This window comes from Argopecten irradians, chromosome 1 (genome assembly GCF_041381155.1).
Source record: "Argopecten irradians isolate NY chromosome 1, Ai_NY, whole genome shotgun sequence".
NCBI lineage: Eukaryota > Metazoa > Mollusca > Bivalvia > Pectinida > Pectinidae > Argopecten > Argopecten irradians.
Window position 1 is genome coordinate 45,447,523 of NC_091134.1, and position 21,969 is coordinate 45,469,491.

The following is a 21,969-nucleotide window of genomic DNA, read 5'->3' on the forward strand; positions in this document are numbered from 1 at the left end:
TAACCTTAAGTTTGCCACTATTGTGGTACACGACAAAGCCATCAGTTTGTCATTATCATTGTTAGGGTTTAACCCTAAGTTTGCCACTATTGTGGTACATGACAAAGCCATCAGTTTGTCATTATCATTGTTAGGGTTTAACCTTAAGTTTGCCACTATTGTGGTACATGACAAAGCCATCAGTTTGTCATTATCATTGTTAGGGTTTAACCTTAAGTTTGCCACTATTGTGGTACATGACAAAGCCATCAGTTTGTCATTATCATTGTTAGGGTTTAACCTTAAGTTTGCCACTATTGTGGTACATGACAAAGCCATCAGTTTGTCATTATCATTGTTAGGGTTTAACCTTAAGTTTGCCACTATTGTGGTACATGACAAAGCCATCAGTTTGTCATTATCATTGTTAGGGTTTAACCTTAAGTTTGCCACTATTGTGGTACATGACAAAGCCATCAGATCGGTCATTATCATTGTTAGGGTTTAACCCTAAGTTTGCCACTATTGTGGTACATGACAAAGCCATCAGTTTGTCATTATCATTGTTAGGGTTTAACCTTAAGTTTGCCACTATTGTGGTACATGACAAAGCCATCAGTTTGTCATTATCATTGTTAGGGTTTAACCCTAAGTTTGCCACTATTGTGGTACATGACAAAGCCATCAGTTTGTCATTATCATTGTTAGGGTTTAACCTTAAGTTTGCCACTATTGTGGTACATGACAAAGCCATCAGTTTGTCATTATCATTGTTAGGGTTTAACCCTAAGTTTGCCACTATTGTGGTACATGACAAAGCCATCAGTTTGTCATTATCATTGTTAGGGTTTAACCCTAAGTTTGCCACTATTGTGGTACATGACAAAGCCATCAGTTTGTCATTATCATTGTTAGGGTTTAACCCTAAGTTTGCCACTATTGTGGTACATGACAAAGCCATCAGTTTGTCATTATCATTGTTAGGGTTTAACCTTAAGTTTGCCACTATTGTGGTACATGACAAAGCCATCAGTTTGTCATTATCATTGTTAGGGTTTAACCCTAAGTTTGCCACTATTGTGGTACATGACAAAGCCATCAGTTTGTCATTATCATTGTTAGGGTTTAACCTTAAGTTTGCCACTATTGTGGTACATGACAAAGCCATCAGTTTGTCATTATCATTGTTAGGGTTTAACCCTAAGTTTGCCACTATTGTGGTACATGACAAAGCCATCAGTTTGTCATTATCATTGTTAGGGTTTAACCCTAAGTTTGCCACTATTGTGGTACATGACAAAGCCATCAGTTTGTCATTATCATTGTTAGGGTTTAACCTTAAGTTTGCCACTATTGTGGTACATGACAAAGCCATCAGTTTGTCATTATCATTGTTAGGGTTTAACCTTAAGTTTGCCACTATTGTGGTACATGACAAAGCCATCAGTTTGTCATTATATCATTGTTAGGGTTTAACCCTAAGTTTGCCACTATTGTGGTACATGACAAAGCCATCAGTTTGTCATTATCATTGTTAGGGTTAAATCCTAAGTTTGCCACTATTGTGGTACATGACAAAGCCATAGTTTGTCATTATCATTGTTAGGGTTTCCTAGTTTGCACTATTGTGTACATGACAAAGCCATCAGTTTGTCATTATCATTGTTAGGGTTTAACCCTAAGTTTGCCACTATTGTGGTACATGACAAAGCCATCAGTTTGTCATTATCATTGTTAGGGTTTAACCCTAAGTTTGCCACTATTGTGGTACATGACAAAGCCATCAGTTTGTCATTATCATTGTTAGGGTTTAACATTAAGTTTGCCACTATTGTGGTACATGACAAAGCCATCAGTTTGTCATTATCATTGTTAGGGTTTAACCTTAAGTTTGCCACTATTGTGGTACATGACAAAGCCATCAGTTTGTCATTATCATTGTTAGGGTTTAACCCTAAGTTTGCCACTATTGTGGTACATGACAAAGCCATCAGTTTGTCATTATCATTGTTAGGGTTTAACCTTAAGTTTGCCACTATTGTGGTACATGACAAAGCCATCAGTTTGTCATTATCATTGTTAGGGTTTAACCCTAAGTTTGCCACTATTGTGGTACATGACAAAGCCATCAGTTTGTCATTATCATTGTTAGGGTTTAACCCTAAGTTTGCCACTATTGTGGTACATGACAAAGCCATCAGTTTGTCATTATCATTGTTAGGGTTTAACCCTAAGTTTGCCACTATTGTGGTACATGACAAAGCCATCAGTTTGTCATTATCATTGTTAGGGTTTAACCCTAAGTTTGCCACTATTGTGGTACATGACAAAGCCATCAGTTTGTCATTATCATTGTTAGGGTTTAACCCTAAGTTTGCCACTATTGTGGTACATGACAAAGCCATCAGTTTGTCATTATCATTGTTAGGGTTTAACCCTAAGTTTGCCACTATTGTGGTACATGACAAAGCCATCAGTTTGTCATTATCATTGTTAGGGTTTAACCCTAAGTTTGCCACTATTGTGGTACATGACAAAGCCATCAGTTTGTCATTATCATTGTTAGGGTTTAACCCTAAGTTTGCCACTATTGTGGTACATGACAAAGCCATCAGTTTGTCATTATCATTGTTAGGGTTTAACCTTAAGTTTGCCACTATTGTGGTACATGACAAAGCCATCAGTTTGTCATTATCATTGTTAGGGTTTAACCCTAAGTTTGCCACTATTGTGGTACATGACAAAGCCATCAGTTTGTCATTATCATTGTTAGGGTTTAACCCTAAGTTTGCCACTATTGTGGTACATGACAAAGCCATCAGTTTGTCATTATCATTGTTAGGGTTTAACCCTAAGTTTGCCACTATTGTGGTACATGACAAAGCCATCAGTTTGTCATTATCATTGTTAGGGTTTAACCCTAAGTTTGCCACTATTGTGGTACATGACAAAGCCATCAGTTTGTCATTATCATTGTTAGGGTTTAACCCTAAGTTTGCCACTATTGTGGTACATGACAAAGCCATCAGTTTGTCATTATCATTGTTAGGGTTTAACCCTAAGTTTGCCACTATTGTGGTACATGACAAAGCCATCAGTTTGTCATTATCATTGTTAGGGTTTAACCCTAAGTTTGCCACTATTGTGGTACATGACAAAGCCATCAGTTTGTCATTATCATTGTTAGGGTTTAACCCTAAGTTTGCCGCTATTGTAGTACATGACAAAGCCATCAGTTTGTCATTATCATTGTTAGGGTTTAACCCTAAGTTTGCCACTATTGTGGTACATGACAAAGCCATCAGTTTGTCATTATCATTGTTAGGGTTTAACCCTAAGTTTGCCACTATTGTGGTACATGACAAAGCCATCAGTTTGTCATTATCATTGTTAGGGTTTAACCCTAAGTTTGCCACTATTGTGGTACATGACAAAGCCATCAGTTTGTCATTATCATTGTTAGGGTTTAACCCTAAGTTTGCCACTATTGTGGTATATGACAAAGCCATCAGTTTGGTCATTATCATTGTAAGAATATAACCCTATATTTGCCACGGTTATGGTGTTAATGACAAAGTCATTAGTTTGTTGTTATTGTTACATTTTAGGATCAGCTGTTACTTTGGTAAAATAAAAACATTTGCAGAAAAAAATAGAATCCCCCAATGAAGCATATGGGATAAAACAGTCTGTATAATACATTAGGTGATTGAAGGAGACATGGTCTTATATGTGACACATTATCTCCAGATAGAAACTGACTTTGATATGAAGCTTGAACATTTATAAAATTACTAGTAAAGGAATTCCTGCTAACTCTCTTATAAGCCTGATCTAAAACTGACTTTCATCGGGCTTCATATTTGACATTAAGATTTTATTTAGTCTTCAGGGCCTCCGTTCCATGCAATGTTTTTTTCAAGACCCATCAGATTAGCACCACGTAATCCAGAGTTCTCATTAGCCCTTCAACTGGAAAACAGCAACAGAATAGAACATTACCACAAGTTTCATCTGTCATGCCTTCGTGGAATAGATTTTTACATCAAGAGGCACAAAAAATAAAATGACATTAAAGATCCATTCAATCAGCACAATGCAGCAATATAAAACCAGAGCTTGATGTTATAATAATGAATTCTTGAAAAGCGGCGAGAAATTAAATATGGTCATTGAGTAGGCCTAACTTTCTCAAGTTAGAGAGAGATTTCAATTTGTGTAAAAGGTAGAAGTGTTTGCTCTGAAAACAGCTATAGCACCCAATTTGATATTACTTAATTACCTTAAAGATTAATCATTTAACTCAAAATTTAGGAAAGCATAGCAGAAGTTAAGTTTCAAGGTTTTATTCTTTACTTCTTTAATGTTTTCCTACTGAGAATTTGAATTTAATGTAAGTATTTTCCTTAAGTCAAGGAATATTTGTGAAACTGGGGTCAGGAGGTCACTGCATGGTTCCAATGACCATCCAATTAAGTAAAATTCAAAACCGTTACCTCTGACCAATAAAGACACCATTTGTTGTTGTCTACAGGAATCAAAGCTTTAAGAGTACACATGTCAATCACTAATCTTTTGCATATTCCTATAAGGTCATTCGAATTTGATTTCTTGATCTTTGTATTGTGGAATTTTTAAATCAGGAGCGAGCAAGCAGATTTTGTTTTAGCGAGCGAATATTTTCACAAGATTTTTATTAGATGTTTATGTTAATTTCATGAAATCACACTTAATAAGTAAGGTTTTATGTTTATAGGAGTTTTGCTGTTTTCTTATTGTTTTCAACATTCACAACTGTATCACGCCATGTAAAAAAGAAGTCTAATTAATTGATATTAAGGTGATTGTTTAATTACAATACTTATTTTGTTGCTTTTATACTAAATCCGGCTTTCTAATTGGCTGATTCTTTTTCTTCATACCTCTATGAATACTTGTACAGAACAGTAAAATGGATATGGAAGTATGGCTATATGGTAATGATCCTTATGATAGCTATAGCACTGCCATATGGCTGAAATTGTTGGAAATGTTTCCATAATTTTATACTCCAAGAGAATTTCCAGGAAATCTATTTGAAACGTCAGGGTTCAAGACTAAATAACTACATATAGATTTATAGAGAGAATTTTATTTACAGCTGACAGAACAGTAAAGCTAGGTTAGTGCTGCGACCTCCCTATCAGATGGAGACTATATATACTTTATTATAGGATTTACTTAGTACCCCGAGCAGACTACTAAAGCTACCAAGTCCCTAATTTGTTTATAGTAGCAAGCTTCCATGACCAGAAAGATACAAATATTGATTGTATACATCTAATGCTATGGTCCAGATCCACAGGGACAGAACATTCAAAGTTGTACTCTAGACATTCAAATTGGCTGAGAAATAAGATCATATCACTGCCACATCTTGGTGGACATGCTTATAGCTTTTCATTGCTTAAGGAAGCAAACATCAACATCAAGTTTTGCAATAGTCTCCTCTGTGCATCATTTTTCACCGATCAAGTTCCAGTAATTAACATATATTACCCCTCCCCCACAAAACCATAAACAATCCTAAAACATGGTGTTTTATTGAATTGTTTGAATCATTTTCCAGTCCAGATAACAATGCACCTTAATGCTTAATAACTAACAATACAGGGCAGCTAGGCTACAACAGAAGCAAAAGTACCTTTCAGTTGAAGCAGTGAATGCTTTATATCTGATTGTTAAATGTCTACCGTCCTTTACATCAGGGTACACTTTCTGTTGTATACAGTGCTGCATCCTAGCTTTGTGTCCATAGGGTGCTCTGTGAACTCTCACACACATATTAGCCTGCCCCATCAAACTCTGTATCCCACACACCCACACTAACTTGTATGTATATATAGTCCTCATGAGAACTCTGTGAAAGGATGGCGGGGATTCAAGAGACCCTCAGCAATCAACTCAAACTTTTATATCAAACACTTATTACAGCTATACAAAGACCAGAGCACATCTCTTTTATGTATGACCAAGTTCAAAAAGGATATGTTCTGTAAATTGGTGCAGCTGGATACTACTCAAACAAAAAAAGTATTTTCTGCAGATTGGAGCTCAAATAAAAAGGTTATACTTTCCTACAGATTGGAGCTCAAATAAAAAGGTTATACTTTCCTGCAGATTGGAGCTCAAATAAAAAGGTTATACTTTCCTGCAGATTGGAGCTCAAATAAAAAGGTTATACTTTCCTGCAGATTGGAGCTCAAATAAAAAGGTTATACTTTCCTGCAGATTGGAGTTCAAATAAAAAGGTTATACTTTCCTGCAGATTGGAGCTCAACAAAAATAGGTTACTTTTTCAGAAATTAAGTGAATTTTCATCGATAAGTAAAAACTCAAGGTCAATAAAGGTCATTCATTATCAGGAAATTATCTTCCCATTCACACTTAATTTTTCTATATTGCACTTCTATTCAAACTTCAATGCTGTAATGTTTGCTAGTTAAATTGGTCAGTAATTTGTATACAATATCTCAATCATCATTAGTTTTACAAATTCAATTTACATTATCTAGAGATAGATTTCAGTCTGTCATTTTTGTGTGGAATCAACAACTTTATAGATTGATGTACTCCGATGGGTTGTCTGCAAAATAAGACCCCTTACCACATTTGACCTTTGTTTCTTCTCTAGGTAGAGGTTGACCCCAAATACGCTAATAGACATAGTGAAAAATTTACAAAACAGCCACTTAACATTCAATCTACCTAGCTAGGGGTTGATTATCTGTAGTTTTATTGAATTTCAGGACAACATTATTTAGTAACTGTATGTCTGATAATCCTAACACAATTTGCAGATTTTAGTTTAATTTTCCTTAAAGCCTGGTTAAATCTTCAACTATGATGACTTAATATGGAATGTGTTCTTGAGAATAAAGCGACATTAAAGGAAGAGCTATGAAGGGGAGACTGTACCTTCTGTGTGTGGATTGATGGTAGGCTGTTTGATATACTGAGGAGTCGGGCTATTTTAGATCTCGGCATCATTTCTGCTTTTACACCAATCAATAAACCTGATAACTCCATCACCAGTTCCTTAATGCCATGTCGACAGAACAGCAGTTTTACTAATTGAACTTGTTTTTGTTCTTCTCTAATATTTGGTTCTATATAGCTTCACAAAATATCAGATACCTGCGTCTTATTTCATAAGGCAAATAATTTTTATAAACATTTAATTGATCCCAGGGACTCAACCTTGAATGAAGGTCAAGTTCATAAATTCATTCATAAATTTGCTGAACAAGCATTTTTCAAAAGGAAAATCTGCATGAAGTTGGAGGAAAGGAACAATTAGGAAACCAAAGCTATAATAACAATGCCTTTGCCAATTTACTGCCATTGATGCCAAAGGTGATACCAATATGTAACACATTAAATCACATTATCTTTCAAACACTTTGTCTTGAACTAGAGTATATTAAGCCTAACTGTTAAAAAGGATAGCCTGTAGTTGTACATACCCCTTATCTGAACGCACCTCCAGGTTGAAGTAGTCAAAACTGATCTTTATACGGCCCTCCGGGGTGGCATGGAAGAAGTAGCTACACTCCACTCCTGAGGGTACTTATTGGGGAAGCCGGGGGACATGAAGGTTCCCTTCTGTTGCATCTTAAAGGAGAACTTGTGATCACAGTTGGCTGCCTTATCTGTTTGTTCTTCTCATAATATTTGGTTCTATATAGCTTCACAAAATATCAGATACCTGCGTTTATTTCATAAGGCAAATAATTTTTATAAACATTTAATTGATCCCAGGGACTCAACCTTGAATGAAGGTCAAGTTCATAAATTCATTCATAAATTTGCTGAACAAGCATTTTTCAAAAGGAAAATCTGCATGAAGTTGGAGGAAAGGAACAATTAGGAAACCAAAGCTATAATAACAATGCCTTTGCCAATTTACTGCCATTGATGCCAAAGGTGATACCAATATGTAACACATTAAATCACATTATCTTTCAAACACTTTGTCTTGAACTAGAGTATATTAAGCTAACTGTTAAAAAGGATAGCCTGTAGTTGTACATACCCCTTATCTGAACGCACCTCCAGGTTGAAGTAGTCAAAACTGATCTTTATACGGCCCTCCGGGGTGGCATGGAAGAAGTAGCTACACTCCACCTCCTGAGGGTACTTATTGGGGAAGCCGGGGGACATGAAGGTTCCCTTCTGTTGCATCTTAAAGGAGAACTTGTGATCACAGTTGGCTGCCTTATCTGTAAATTAGAAGCGAAATAATATTAAAGTCACTTAACCTTAAACTTACTATTTAAAGCTGCATAAGTCATTACCATTGTAATCTGTCATAATGCAGAGTAAGCTCCCTTTTAAAATTGATCATCATTTTTCAGTCATTTGATGTTGCTCTAAAAATGGGCTTTGTGTATAGACAAGCAATTATTTACTTGTAAAAGCAATTATTTACAACCTTGTAAAGTCTTTTATAACTTTGACACTATAGTACTGCATACAAATCCTGGTCTAAAAATCAAAAATAGCTATTGTCTCATAAAACATAATACCAAGCTTCTATATTTACATTTTCACTGCAGTCCCACTATGTAACCTTACCAAGCCCAATTTGCATTCATATAGTCTATGAACTTCAAGAGCTTATTATGACGTACATCATTATCATTGTGACATCACAATTGCCGTGCCAGCGATCACAGAAAAGGGGTGTTAAATGGCAGTTCCATCCATGATCCCTTGGGATTTCATCATAAAATTGTAACCAAATGTAAAGATGCTAGCGCGCTTCATGGAATTTGCTTCTGTCAAGTTGGCATTCATATTGGCTATGAATGTAAGAAGTTCAATGCTTAAGTGACTACAAGAATACAATATGGCGAATAAAAATACAAAGAACTGATTCTTTGTGGATGACAAAAACAGACAAATAATTAATATTAAGAACTTGGCTCAAAACAGCTGTAAAAAAAACAAAATGTCTGAGACCTCATTGACCATGTTTATAGCTTTAGCATGCAATGTACTTTTCTTACAAGTCCAGCTAATTCCCAACGCTAAACCACACACACCCTGAAAACATTCGTGTTAGGGGTAATTTTTCTGGTTCCTAGGCCAGATCAGACCATTAATCTTGCTCGGCCTCTCCTGGCCTAATGTGGACAGGACTAAAGATAAATATCTGGTATTAATGGATCCTATAGAAGATGATGTGTCACAGTTTCATCCTTCATCAGCTACACATTGCTTTCCGCGTAATAAAGTTAATGAAAAACTTCAACAGGACACCACAGAAATTTATCAGCCAAAATATAAAGAGCATGATAAGAAACTCCACACGCAACAAGATTAAACAAAATATATCTGCATGAGCTCAATATGACAAAGTAGCCAAATAAGATAAAGCAGCCCAATATGAAAAAGTACCCCAATATGATAACAAGAGATCCCAGAGGGATCTTGGCTGCCCACCAAAGAATGATCTATATCTGACAAAGGAAAGATGGATCTTTTCTCTACTTTTTAAACTTTTTCAAACATACTATGGTACATATGAAATTTGAGACAGATCGCTTCAGTATCTTTTGAGAAATAGCGGTAACAAACTTCAACTATCAAAAGCCAAGGTGACTCCTTGGCGGCCATCTTGTTGATCAATCGGTCCCAAATCACAATATGCACAACTAGGGCCCTAGGGGAACCTACATGTGAAATTTGAGAAAGATCCATTCAATACTTTCTGAGAAATAGCGATAACAAACTTTGAATATAAAAATCCAAGATGGCTGCCTGGCAGCAATCTTGTTGACCGATCGGTCCCAAATCACAATATGCACAACTAGGGCCCTAGGGGAACCTACATATGAATTTTGAGACAGATCCCTTCAGTACTTTCTGAAAAATAGCGGTAACAAACTTCAACTATCAAAATCCAAGATGGCCGGCGGCCATCTTGTTGACCGATCAGTCCCAAAATGCATTATGCACAACTAGGTCCCTAGGGGAACCTACATATGAAATTTGAGACAGATCCCTTCAGTACTATCTGAGAAATAGCCATAACAAACTTTAACTATCAAAATCCAAGATGGCGGCGTGGCGGCCATCTTATTCATCGATTGGTCCAAAAATGCAATATGCACAACAAAAATTAAGGGCCCTAGGGGAACCTACATATTAAATTTGAGAAAGATCTTTTTGAGAAATAGGGATATCAAACCTTAACTATCAAAATCCAAGATGGCCGCCTGGTGGCCATCTTGTTTTTCCTATCAGCCTCAAAATCTGTATGGCATAAATAGGGACCAAGGGTAACCTCCATGTGAAGTTTGAACAAAATCCCTTCAGTAGTTCTCAAGAAATATCGATAACAAACTTCATCTGCCAAAATCAAAGATGGCTGCCTGGCGGCCATCATGTTTTTCCGATCAGTCTCAAAATCTGTATGGCACAAATATGGACCAAGGGGACCCTCCATGTGAAGTTTGAACAAAATCCCTGCAGCAGTTTTTAAGAAATAATGATAACAAGCATTGTTTACGAACGGACGACGGACGAAGGACCACGGACCACGGACGCAGGGCGATTTGAATAGCCCACCATCTGATGATGGTGGGCTAAAATAGTAGCTCAGAATATGACAAAGCAGTCCAATATGACAAAGAATCTGAATTAATGACAAAGCAGCTCAATGACATCACAGCCGAATATGACAAATTAATACAAGAACCCTTTTAAAACAAGGAGCCGCAAAGCTTGGCATTATCCCCCGCGCCCAGTTGTGTATGAAAGCTCAAACATAAAATAAATGAAGCTCATTGTAACTAAGAGTTTAAATCTTGATATTGTCATCCATGTAGGTTTAACTATTTGAACAGAGCTTAGTATTGTCCTTGAATAAATTCATACAACAATATATAGCCCGGAATAGAAAGGAAACTTTAATAATATGGTATTTTTGAATAAGTTTCCATGGTAACAGAAAAAGTATCGAAAATGAAAGGTTCCCATTAGCAAAAGGCACAACTAGAGCACTAGCCTAACATGTACAGAAAGTTTCGTGTAGCCAAGTTGAACGGTTTTCGAGTTATAGCCCGGAATAGAAAGGAAACTTTAATAATATGGTATTTTTTAATAAGATTCCATGGTAACAGAAAAAGTATTGAAAATGGAAGGTTCCCATTAGAAAAAGGCACAACTAGAGCACTAGCCTAACATGTACAGAAAGTTTCGTGTAGCCAAGTTGAACGGTTTAGGAGTTATAGCCCGGAAACGATACTCGGACGGACGGACGGAGGCACGGACGCACGGACGCACGGACGGACAGAGCCCAAATCAATAACCCCCGCAAACGCGTTTCGCGGGGGATAATTATAAAACGTAATACAGTTAGGAAAGCATACATAAATCAGGTTCATGATGGCTATTTTAACAATTAAAGTGTCATTAGTATAAATATTTCAACAATTGAAAATTATAGTTTAAATGAATAAATTGATAAAAAATGTAGACAAAATGAAACAGGAATGTACTTTCCAGACATTGTAAGAAATTGCTTCAATTTATTTTCATATGTGGTAAATTTCATAACTAAGAAAAAAAGACAATGCATAAACGAAACCATATATTTAAACTTTCTGGCAAACATTACATTAGCTGAATCTATTGTTGTATATGATTCTATTACAGACAGTGAGGTAGGTAAAAAAAAAAATTTCCCACTTCTTCAAATAGTAGGCACTAACATCCCTAGTTTGTGCTTCCTACCACAAACTAACTGGCAGCACGCTCTGAGCTGATAAGCCAATCAGAAGTAATCAAATATATACGGGGAGGCGGTAAATTTGAATCGTATTCAAGGAGGCCTTAAATTTGAATCGTGTAAAAAATCGTCTATTGCATAGACTCTTTATTTTTCTTTCTAAAATTCAATTTTTTCTTATTCTTTCCCCTTTACTGAACGACTCCCTGATCAGCAATATGTCTGCCAAAGTTTGATGATGGCTCTGATAAATATCAGTCACACGTTAACGCTTAAACAAGAAGGATGTTTTTCTTTTGGCCAAGATGATACGATCAGTTAATATTTGTCATAAGTCTGGAATGCTACAGTGTTAGCTATTCTGAACACCCCTCTGGTAGGTATTAACCTAATAATAAAACAAAATAAAGATGAGAATTTATTAAGCTCAAAATCAGATGAACAACACATTTATTAGCCAGAGGTCTGGGTTGGATCCCCAATGGAGGCCATGAGATAAATGTAATTTGTCATGACCTTTGTTTACTGTAGTGTGGTCAGAGATGGTCAACATCAAGCACTGAACTCTTCCTCAAGTGGTCCAGTACTGTAAACTAAGGGACCATAGAATTTAGGAAATTCTAGCAGTCACGTTAAAAAACAATCACCATCAACGTTGTTAAAGACTTAGTAGGAAAAGGAATGCAATCTAAGTGTCTATAGGGACTAAACTAGGGTCATGTACAGTCTACCCACCAACAAACAGTAGAAAGTCACCTGCAGTATTACCAGGTAGAGATTTGGCAATCCTGTTTCAGCCCCATCAGAATATGTATTGGTAATAAGTGCTCTTGTTCAGGTAAAATAATCAATTCTGATCAAGTGTCAAGTTTTGTTCTATTATTGATAAAGTGCTAAATAAAGGTGCATTTTTTGTACTGCGAAATATCTCAACATCATGTAATCAGAAAAAATTATTGTTGATGCAAAATGACTTGCAGTCTCCAAACAATTAATGATGAATACCAGGAAATTTTAGTTTTCAGTGCATCAATTGGAATTATAGATTGAAATGAAACTGTTTAATTAAATTGCATTGAAACAATCAAAACTAGAATTTGTATGAACTTTTATTTTTAGCTTTTAGAATCAAACATACAATAATCATAGAGAGCAAAACAAAACAAAAATCCACAATGTGGCTATCCATCTTTGTTAGGAAGTAAAGTTGATCTGGTCTACTAAGACCTGGAAGGGAGGCATGCCGCATCACATACATCATACAAGATGGATCACTCCCATAGCTGTGACATGTATACTTATCAAACTAATCTCGATTCTTTATCAAGATCAAATGCTAGGAATTAAAACGTAATCTGACAAACCTCTTCATAGAACGCATAATTTCATTTAAAGAATGTTGATCAGAATTCCCATTTCGATTCTAGATAAGTATTGGTTATGCAGATAAAAATGTGACATTCAAAGAAGATGAATTGGTGAGAAAGAAAGTAAATGACTTGAAGCTGGGTTGATAGGTAGGGACTAGCCCCATAACTTAAATTGAACATAAACACATGACTGATAGAATATAATGACTTTAGTTTTAACTATTTTTCAAAGAGATATGGCCTTGACCTTTGACACACAACTGATCTAGTATGACTTTGACATTAAAGAATTGTTCAATGAATGTAGCCTTGCAATGACTTTGGCATTACAATTGTTTAAAGAGGGTGACCTTGCCATTGGCACATAACCAATGGGATATGACCTTGACATAATAAATGTTTGAAAGAGACTGGCCTTGACATATTGTCATATGATCTAGGACAGGAATCATGCAAATGATGGTGTTTATCTTGGCATTAAACAACATGTCCGTAATACATTGATATACCGTATGGGAGATAAAGAGTAGAATTTTCTCTAGAGAGTTGGCAACTCAGTTATACCACTACATGTGAACACTAGAAACGTGTTTACTATATAAAGGATCCAGTATATGTAATTAACGGAAAGGATACCACAACTAAATGGAAACCCACACCACACCATATCACCGTGTCTTTTTAGGTGGAAACAAGTTTAGTGTAATCTAGTCTCCCTACACAAGGGAATTCTAAAATAGCCAAGACTCACGTGGATATCTTCTTTGGCAGCCATTAGAGCAAATTTGACTTGTACAATGATCATGCTTGATTAAAGGAAATGTCACCTGATATGTTCTATCAGGAGTTTCTCATACAAATATATAATGGCATCATTCTTCAATTTCATGTTTTGTTTAGAAGCATCAAAACTGATGTAGTTTTGCGTCATGGATCTGAATGGATATCCTAGCTGTCAGAATCTATAGAAATTAGAAAATATGTGTGTTGGTTTTTTTGGTTGCTGTTTTTTTCTCTTGCTGAAATTGTTTATGAGTTTTGTTAAAGTTAAGAGAAAAATTTATAATTAATGAAGAGGGAATGAGTGCAATAAAAGGCCATTCTGAGAACTTTCTGAGAAAATTTTGAAGTTCTTAATGTATTAGTAACCTCAAATATTCTGCTTTGAATGAGCCACATTCCTTGTAACCCTTGACAACAAATCTATTGTTTTATGTACGGCTAGAACACCGGCACTTTATAGACAAATGTTATTAACTTAATACAAGGGGCCCCAAATGGATTGGACTTCCCTCCATAATGGATTCCATTAAGTTACAGGTTCTAGCTCCAGTATCAGGGATCCATTAAAACTTCAGGTAACAAGACAGGTTTGAGGATTCTCACATGAATCGGAGTGCTAACAGTATCAGCGAAACTTGATTTTCTAGGGAACACAATGCCAACTAGTACCCACTCACCTTTAAATGTGGAAGTCGGAAGTCTGGGAGTGCCAACAGATATTAAGAGAAAAGATTTAATGTTTTTCACTGTTTGAGTGACAAAATATTGAGATGGACCTCCTGCCTTTGACAGCCATGCAGTCTCTACCTGCCATACCTCAGAAACAGTTTATCATGGGTGAAGCACCATAAGGCTAAGGAGAATGGCAAGATCACTTTAAATAGAATATGGATTCGCTATGTTTTAACCACTTTTGTCTTTGCTAGGAAACTCAAATTTGATGTTACATAGTGTGGGGGTTCTAAGTCTTCCCGCAGCCTGTCTGTTCACAATAGTCCTCAGGGAGAACATGCAGTACAGTCGAACAAGGAATCAAATTATATACAGTATGACATGTTGTACATCATATACGTACTAACTGAATATGTGAAAAAAAACCTATAAAGATTCCGGATTAAATCAGATTAAAGTGACTACACATGCACTGTAAGAATATGACTTTAAAGCTTTAATCAGTGAGACGAACACCAGGAAATAAGTCATGTCAATACCTAGATCCCAAGGGGCCACACTCTCAATAGTTATACCATTCACTCAACTGTTCAGTATTCCAGATATTCCTGAAATCCCTATAGGTTGTAGTTATGAGAGAGCAGTTATTGAATCTGGCCCCAGTATTATTATCAACACTCTTAACATTAAGGAATTCTTTAATTTAAGATTTTCTATGGGAAAGCATTATGAAAGTTAAGGAAGGTTCCTTTACTTTAGATTTGTGTCTGAACTTCTGTATTGCTTTTCTTTGGATAATTTTAAGTTGAAGATGCTCCACCACTGACAAATGGTCATTTTTCACTATCAAAATTAGGAGAAGACGATTTAGTATTTTTCTTCAGTTACAAAAGTTACTTACTTTACACCATTACCAACATTGAAAAGTTTGAGCTTCTACTTTTACTTCAAGTTAAAAATATGAAAAATGATTAATTGCATCCCGAAAAAATTCCGAGGCACTATATCCTATATGGAATGAAGTAGTGATTGCAGATGCACCAAAGGCAAAATAAATTATTTCATATATTTTTTTTTTTTGTGTTAATAAACATATATATACACGATAATACACCAATCATTGTTCAAATATTGAATATCATTTATGCTCTGTCGGCGGTGGAGCATCTTTAACAAAGAGTATCTAATATCATCCTTTAATATATATAAATTATGGAACTTTGTTGATGTTCATATGGTTTTATACCACCTTGATATGCCCTTGGTCATTATTTTAGATTCTACCAATGTGGTAAAACACCATTTTTACATTAGATATGTTGTTCCTATTATTAGAAGATCAATGGCTATAGAACGTCACCCTGAAGAGCTCAACATTTGGGTAATAATGTCACAGAAGGAATATGACTCAACGTTTTTGACAATGGAAACACCGAGTGAAATAGAATATTCTATTATTTATAAAACCTCCTGTGTCAATGTTTCTATAACCAATGGAAATAGAGACAAATCAGTTCATATCGAATATATGTTTTTATGGGCAAGGAAGGTTTATCGATGTTATAGTGCAACATATTCTTATGAGTAGTAATGTAAGCAATGTTAAAAGAGGCAGAAACATTCTGTATTCTTAAACTTGCCTCCCATTCAATGTTGTTAAATGATAGCTGCCAGCCAATCACTGGTAGACAGTAACTCTCTCTCTCTCTATATATATAGTGTAAGCAGTATAACTAGCCAATCAACATCGATTGCAAGAAGTTGTCACTCCTTGGGAAACACTTGTGCAAAAATATTTCTCAACATTGTGATTTTATACAATCTATGCTACCCAGGCCCAGTGGGCCTCTTGTTGTCCATTTTAGTGTCAATGTCACTTCAGGGAGAATTCCTGACAGATGCTGAATTGTGCATGACATTGGTGATACAGTGTTAAGTTACCTCACTTTATACCATTTCACTTTTAATCTCAAAATCAATGAAAAAACATTTAATTTGAAATAACTTTTTATCAGATCCCTATAACTTTCCTGATGATTACTGAACTGGAGTTTTCATCACCAATCGTGACACCTTGGTGGTGTATATCTATGATACACATAAATTCACACTGCCTGATGATGCTTCACAAGCATTGCCCCTTGGCACAAAGTTTGAAATTCTAACAAAGAGCTTCGAAATACAGGCAAACCAGCAGACAACATGATGTTCACATTAAGTTGACTTGGGAATACAAACTGAAAGTGTAGACAATAGGTTTTGACACTTCAATTTGTAACAAATTTAGATAAGTTTTTCCCAATCTGGTGAAATACGAAATGTGCAGATTTCCTTTGCGGCATTCGTTTGAGATTGATCCTGGGAACAGCGAGGCTAATGAGCCCCTACAATGACACCAGAAAATAGATATTTATTGTGAGCTCCCAGTCATCATGATCATGTTCCATCACTTCCAACTGGGGCAGCTAGGATGCGACGGCATATAAAAACAATCAGCTATTTTATTCATCCTGAATTCATAAAAAATTAGAGGTCTTATAACTAACAACTGAATGCTCATTCAAAAAGAAAACAATTCTGTTTTTTAATAGATGATACAATCTAAAAGTATTATTTATTTCTGAATTATCTCCATGACAAACCATCTCTCCAAATAGGATGTGAAATTTAGCAGATGGAGGCGATATGTCAATTTCAAAATACCAAAACAATTGGGTAAAGTACTAATTACCGTTGATAAGTCCTACCTTATAATCAGTGATTGTGACATCATACTTTGACAAAATTTTTGTGATGTCATAATCAGTGGAAGGTGATCCAGGGACTAATCGCGGTAAATCATACTTAATCCACATAAGTTTGGTATCTCAAAACCCCTGTATTGGTAAAATGTCAGACACCTTGACCATTCCACCTAGTCCAGTGCTATAGTGCTATCAGCAGAATATAGAAAATCTTGACCATTTTCCTCCTCTGCTCAGAGGAAGAGACTTAGCTGTAGAATTTCAATGCGTCCACTTACAATAATAAGAAAGACTTATTCCATAAAATCTTGTATAATATGGACAATCATGTAATTATTATGCCTAAACGTGTCTCTTTAATTTTGCCTCTAATGTCATTCAGGCCAAGATAAGACTATAACTAGTCAATGTTGTGTTATAGACGGACTGTTCTGGCTTAGAAGCAATGGAAGGAAAGTCATTCAGAACTCCGTTCAGCTCCCATCAGCCTTGGCTGCTGGTCTAGACGAAGCAGAATGATTACGATACTTTAATCCGTTACCAAAGGCCATTAAACAGGAATTGATTTGAATGTGTCCTAAAAAGTGTAGCCTGTATGGTTGTATCCCACAAGTGTTGATGGTTCTAACTCTGATTAACTCACCACTTCATCCGGCATTGAGTGGGCGTAAATGTTGTTTTCAAATAATCTTTCTACCATCTGAAATCTATAAGTATTTACAAATAGTGATTTCTCTCGAGTTAAACAGTTTCTAACATGTCTACCAGCTAGTGTTCAAGTTTATCTCTGTATCATCGCTAACCTCTTTTTGATTGCTTTTTACATTTCATTTCCTTGTAACAGCTACATGTAGCTAGCATCCATTCTGTGGCTTTGTTGATTGCGGTTTCAAATATTCTACCATGAGACCAATTCCTTTCTTGAAAGGAGAGACATTGAGTTTAAAACATATGTGAGACAGTTGCAAAGGAGTTTTTACTGACTAAAGGTTGATGTTTTTTTCTCTAGGTCCTCTGTCTTTATATTGAAACTATATGGATCACTCTATTTTCAGAGCAGGTATTTACTGTTCCTCATCTCTATCTGACTGTGGTGGTGACTATACAAGTGTTTGCCATTACTGTCATCTGTCCCTAATGATCTGTAGGCTAACTAATACATTTGTGTCAATAATCAGGTGATGCAATCTAGGTACTCACTATACTCTTTTTATCACATAACTGGCCCTTCCAGCCATGTCATACAGCCATGTCATAAATATTGTAATACACATGTGTAATATCACTACTATGACTTCACATGTTATTTTGACCTCATAATCTATGTATGGCATTGTTTGAGTGTCTCCGAAGACGGAAACGTCACTTCAGAGCCAGATTTCCACTGTTTTATAAAGTGAGAAAATTGAAAGTTTTACTTTATATACTATATTTCTATTAATAAAAGTTATGTGATAAATAGAATCTTACACTCGTGACACTGCCTAAAGGCTCATGGAATATCAAATTATTGAATTTGTTAGATAAATTTCATATCATAAAGCCACTCATGTAAGATCCTCTATTGATTGTAGTTTAATAACATATTTCCAAAGCAAATTAAAAAATAGAATTATCAAGGACTGGTTAAGAGTGTTAAGTTTCTAATTAAGAACGAAGTTATCTAAACTTGTGTCAGTAACCCTTGTGATGATTTACCTATAATCATGATACTTCTATACTGTAATACACTGTACCTTATGTAATTACCCACAAGTATTGATCTTTTTTTGATACATGTAACTCTTATTATAGAGCATTTTTAGCCCCAAATAGTACCTGCGAAAATTTACACTGGTGCAAACTTTATACAAGTTTTTACAGTATCTATCTGTTTTGATACAAAATGTACCACTAATTACAGTATACAGTAAAAGGGTAGATAATTACTACTCCATTAAGATACTTAATATAATATACAGTTATCTATCCTTATGAAGTACTAGTTATAATCATACAGATGATTGATGTTTGATGGAGGGGACTCAAATGCTGTAACATTGACCAATTATCAGACTTTAGGCAGTGTGTATCCATGCCTTTAAGTGCAGTGGTCACAAATACATGACTGTGTATCTATTTAATGTCAGCAAGTTTTTATTATGTCGTAGTATACAGAATACAAACAGCAAAGTCACATGCAGTATCCGTTTGATTGACAGACAGTGATCCATAAATTATAAACTTGCATCAAGATTAAAACATGAAATATGAAATGGACATGATTATTCTGGACAATACTATATGTCTGAGATACACATGTAAAGTGCTGGATGGATAATGGTCTAATGCAATTTTGTGTCAAGGTATACATGGTTTTTTTCTTCTTTGCGTTTCTATAGTACATTAGATTTACACAATCTAATTACAGTGTCTATAAGCCACCGTTAGGTAATTCAGTATAGAAGTAAGAATGCTGGTACTCCTACCAATGGTGTATGCTGGTACAGAGTATTAGAGAAATAACGTTTTCTTCATCCTCTGATAACCTTAACTTAAACATTCATCTATAATCAAATGCTTCTACTAACAATAATGCTTGACATTTACATTTATTTATGTTAACGTAGACTGGTACACACAATTTTTTATCTGTGGTTCACTTTAATTAAAGCTTATATAAATTTATACTATAACTATTTATTTAAAATTCAAATTAAAAAGCAATATTTCTTTCATGTTTAAAAAGAAAAAACACAACTTAGGAACAAGAATAACTTACCCTACTCAAATCTTAGCATATAACCAAACTTGTTACTATAAAACCTGCCTTTATAGTGACTACTTCTGCATAAAGACCACAACCTGCTTCACAATAGTGACTACTTCTGCATAAAGAACCACAACCTACTTCACAATAGTGACTACTTCTGCATAAAGACCACCTGCTTCACAATAGTGACTACGTCTGCATAAAGACCACAACCTGCTTCACAATAGTGACTACGTCTGCATAAAGACCACAACCTGCTTCACAATAGTGACTACGTCTGCATAAAGACCACAACCTGCTTCACAATAGTGACTACGTCTGCATAAAGACCACCTGCTTCACAATAGTGACTACGTATGCATAAAGACCACAACCTACTTCACAATAGTGACTACTTCTGCATAAAGACCACCTGCTTCACAATAGTGACTACGTCTGCATAAAGACCACAACCTGCTTCACAATAGTGACTACGTCTGCATAAAGACCACCTGCTTCACAATAGTGACTACGTCTGCATAAAGACCACAACCTGCTTCACAATAGTGACTACGTCTGCATAAAGACCACCTGCTTCACAATAGTGACTACGTCTGCATAAAGACCACAACCTGCTTCACAATAGTGACTACTTCTGCATAAAGACCACAACCTACTTCACAATAGTGACTACTTCTGCATAAAGACCACCTGCTTCACAATAGTGACTACGTCTGCATAAAGACCACAACCTGCTTCACAATAGTGACTACGTCTGCATAAAGACCACAACCTGCTTCACAATAGTGACTACTTCTGCATAAAGACCACAACCTGCTTCACAATAGTGACTACGTCTGCATAAAGACCAACCTGCTTCACAATAGTGACTACGTCTGCATAAAGACCACAACCTGCTTCACAATAGTGACTACTTCTGCATAAAGACCACAACCTACTTCACAATAGTGACTACGTCTGCATAAAGACCACCTGCTTCACAATAGTGACTACTTCTGCATAAAGACCACAACCTGCTTCACAATAGTGACTACGTCTGCATAAAGACCACAACCTGCTTCACAATAGTGACTACGTCTGCATAAAGAGACGTTCACATATGAACCTGCTTCACAATAGTGACTACTTCTGCATAAAGACCAACCTGCTTCACAATAGTGACTACTTCTGCATAAAGACCACAACCTGCTTCACAATAGTGACTACTTCTGCATAAAGACCACCTGCTTCACAATAGTGACTACTTCTGCATAAAGACCACAACCTGCTTCACAATAGTGACTACGTCTGCATAAAGACCACCTGCTTCACAATAGTGACTACTTCTGCATAAAGACCACAACCTGCTTCACAATAGTGACTACTTCTGCATAAAGACCACCTGCTTCACAATAGTGACTACTTCTGCATAAAGACCACAACCTGCTTCACAATAGTGACTACTTCTCCATAAAGACCACAACCTGCTTCACAATAGTGACTACTTCTGCATAAAGACCACAACCTGCTTCACAATAGTGACTACTTCTGCATAAAGACCCACCTGCTTCACAATAGTGACTACTTCTGCATAAAGACCACCTGCTTCACAATAGTGACTACGTCTGCATAAAGACCACCTGCTTCACAATAGTGACTACTTCTGCATAAAGACCACAACCTGCTTCACAATAGTGACTACTTCTGCATAAAGACCACCTGCTTCACAATAGTGACTACTTCTGCATAAAGACCACAACCTGCTTCACAATAGTGACTACTTCTGCATAAAGACCACAACCTGCTTCACAATAGTGACTACTTCTGCATAAAGACCACAACCTGCTTCACAATAGTGACTACTTCTGCATAAAGACCACAACCTGCTTCACAATAGTGACTACTTCTGCATAA

General features: G+C 36.0%; 1 protein-coding gene across 1 annotated transcript in view; it reads right to left on the bottom strand.

Annotated features, from left to right (window-relative positions):
• LOC138329883 (neuropilin and tolloid-like protein 1) overlaps positions 1-21,969 on the bottom strand; it is a 129,756-nt gene that overhangs the window by 20,721 nt on the left and 87,066 nt on the right. Inside the window, exon 4 of the mRNA XM_069277176.1 lies at positions 8,054-8,240. Coding sequence (XP_069133277.1) covers positions 8,054-8,240 — 187 coding nt within the window. The remainder of the gene's footprint in view (positions 1-8,053; positions 8,241-21,969) is intronic.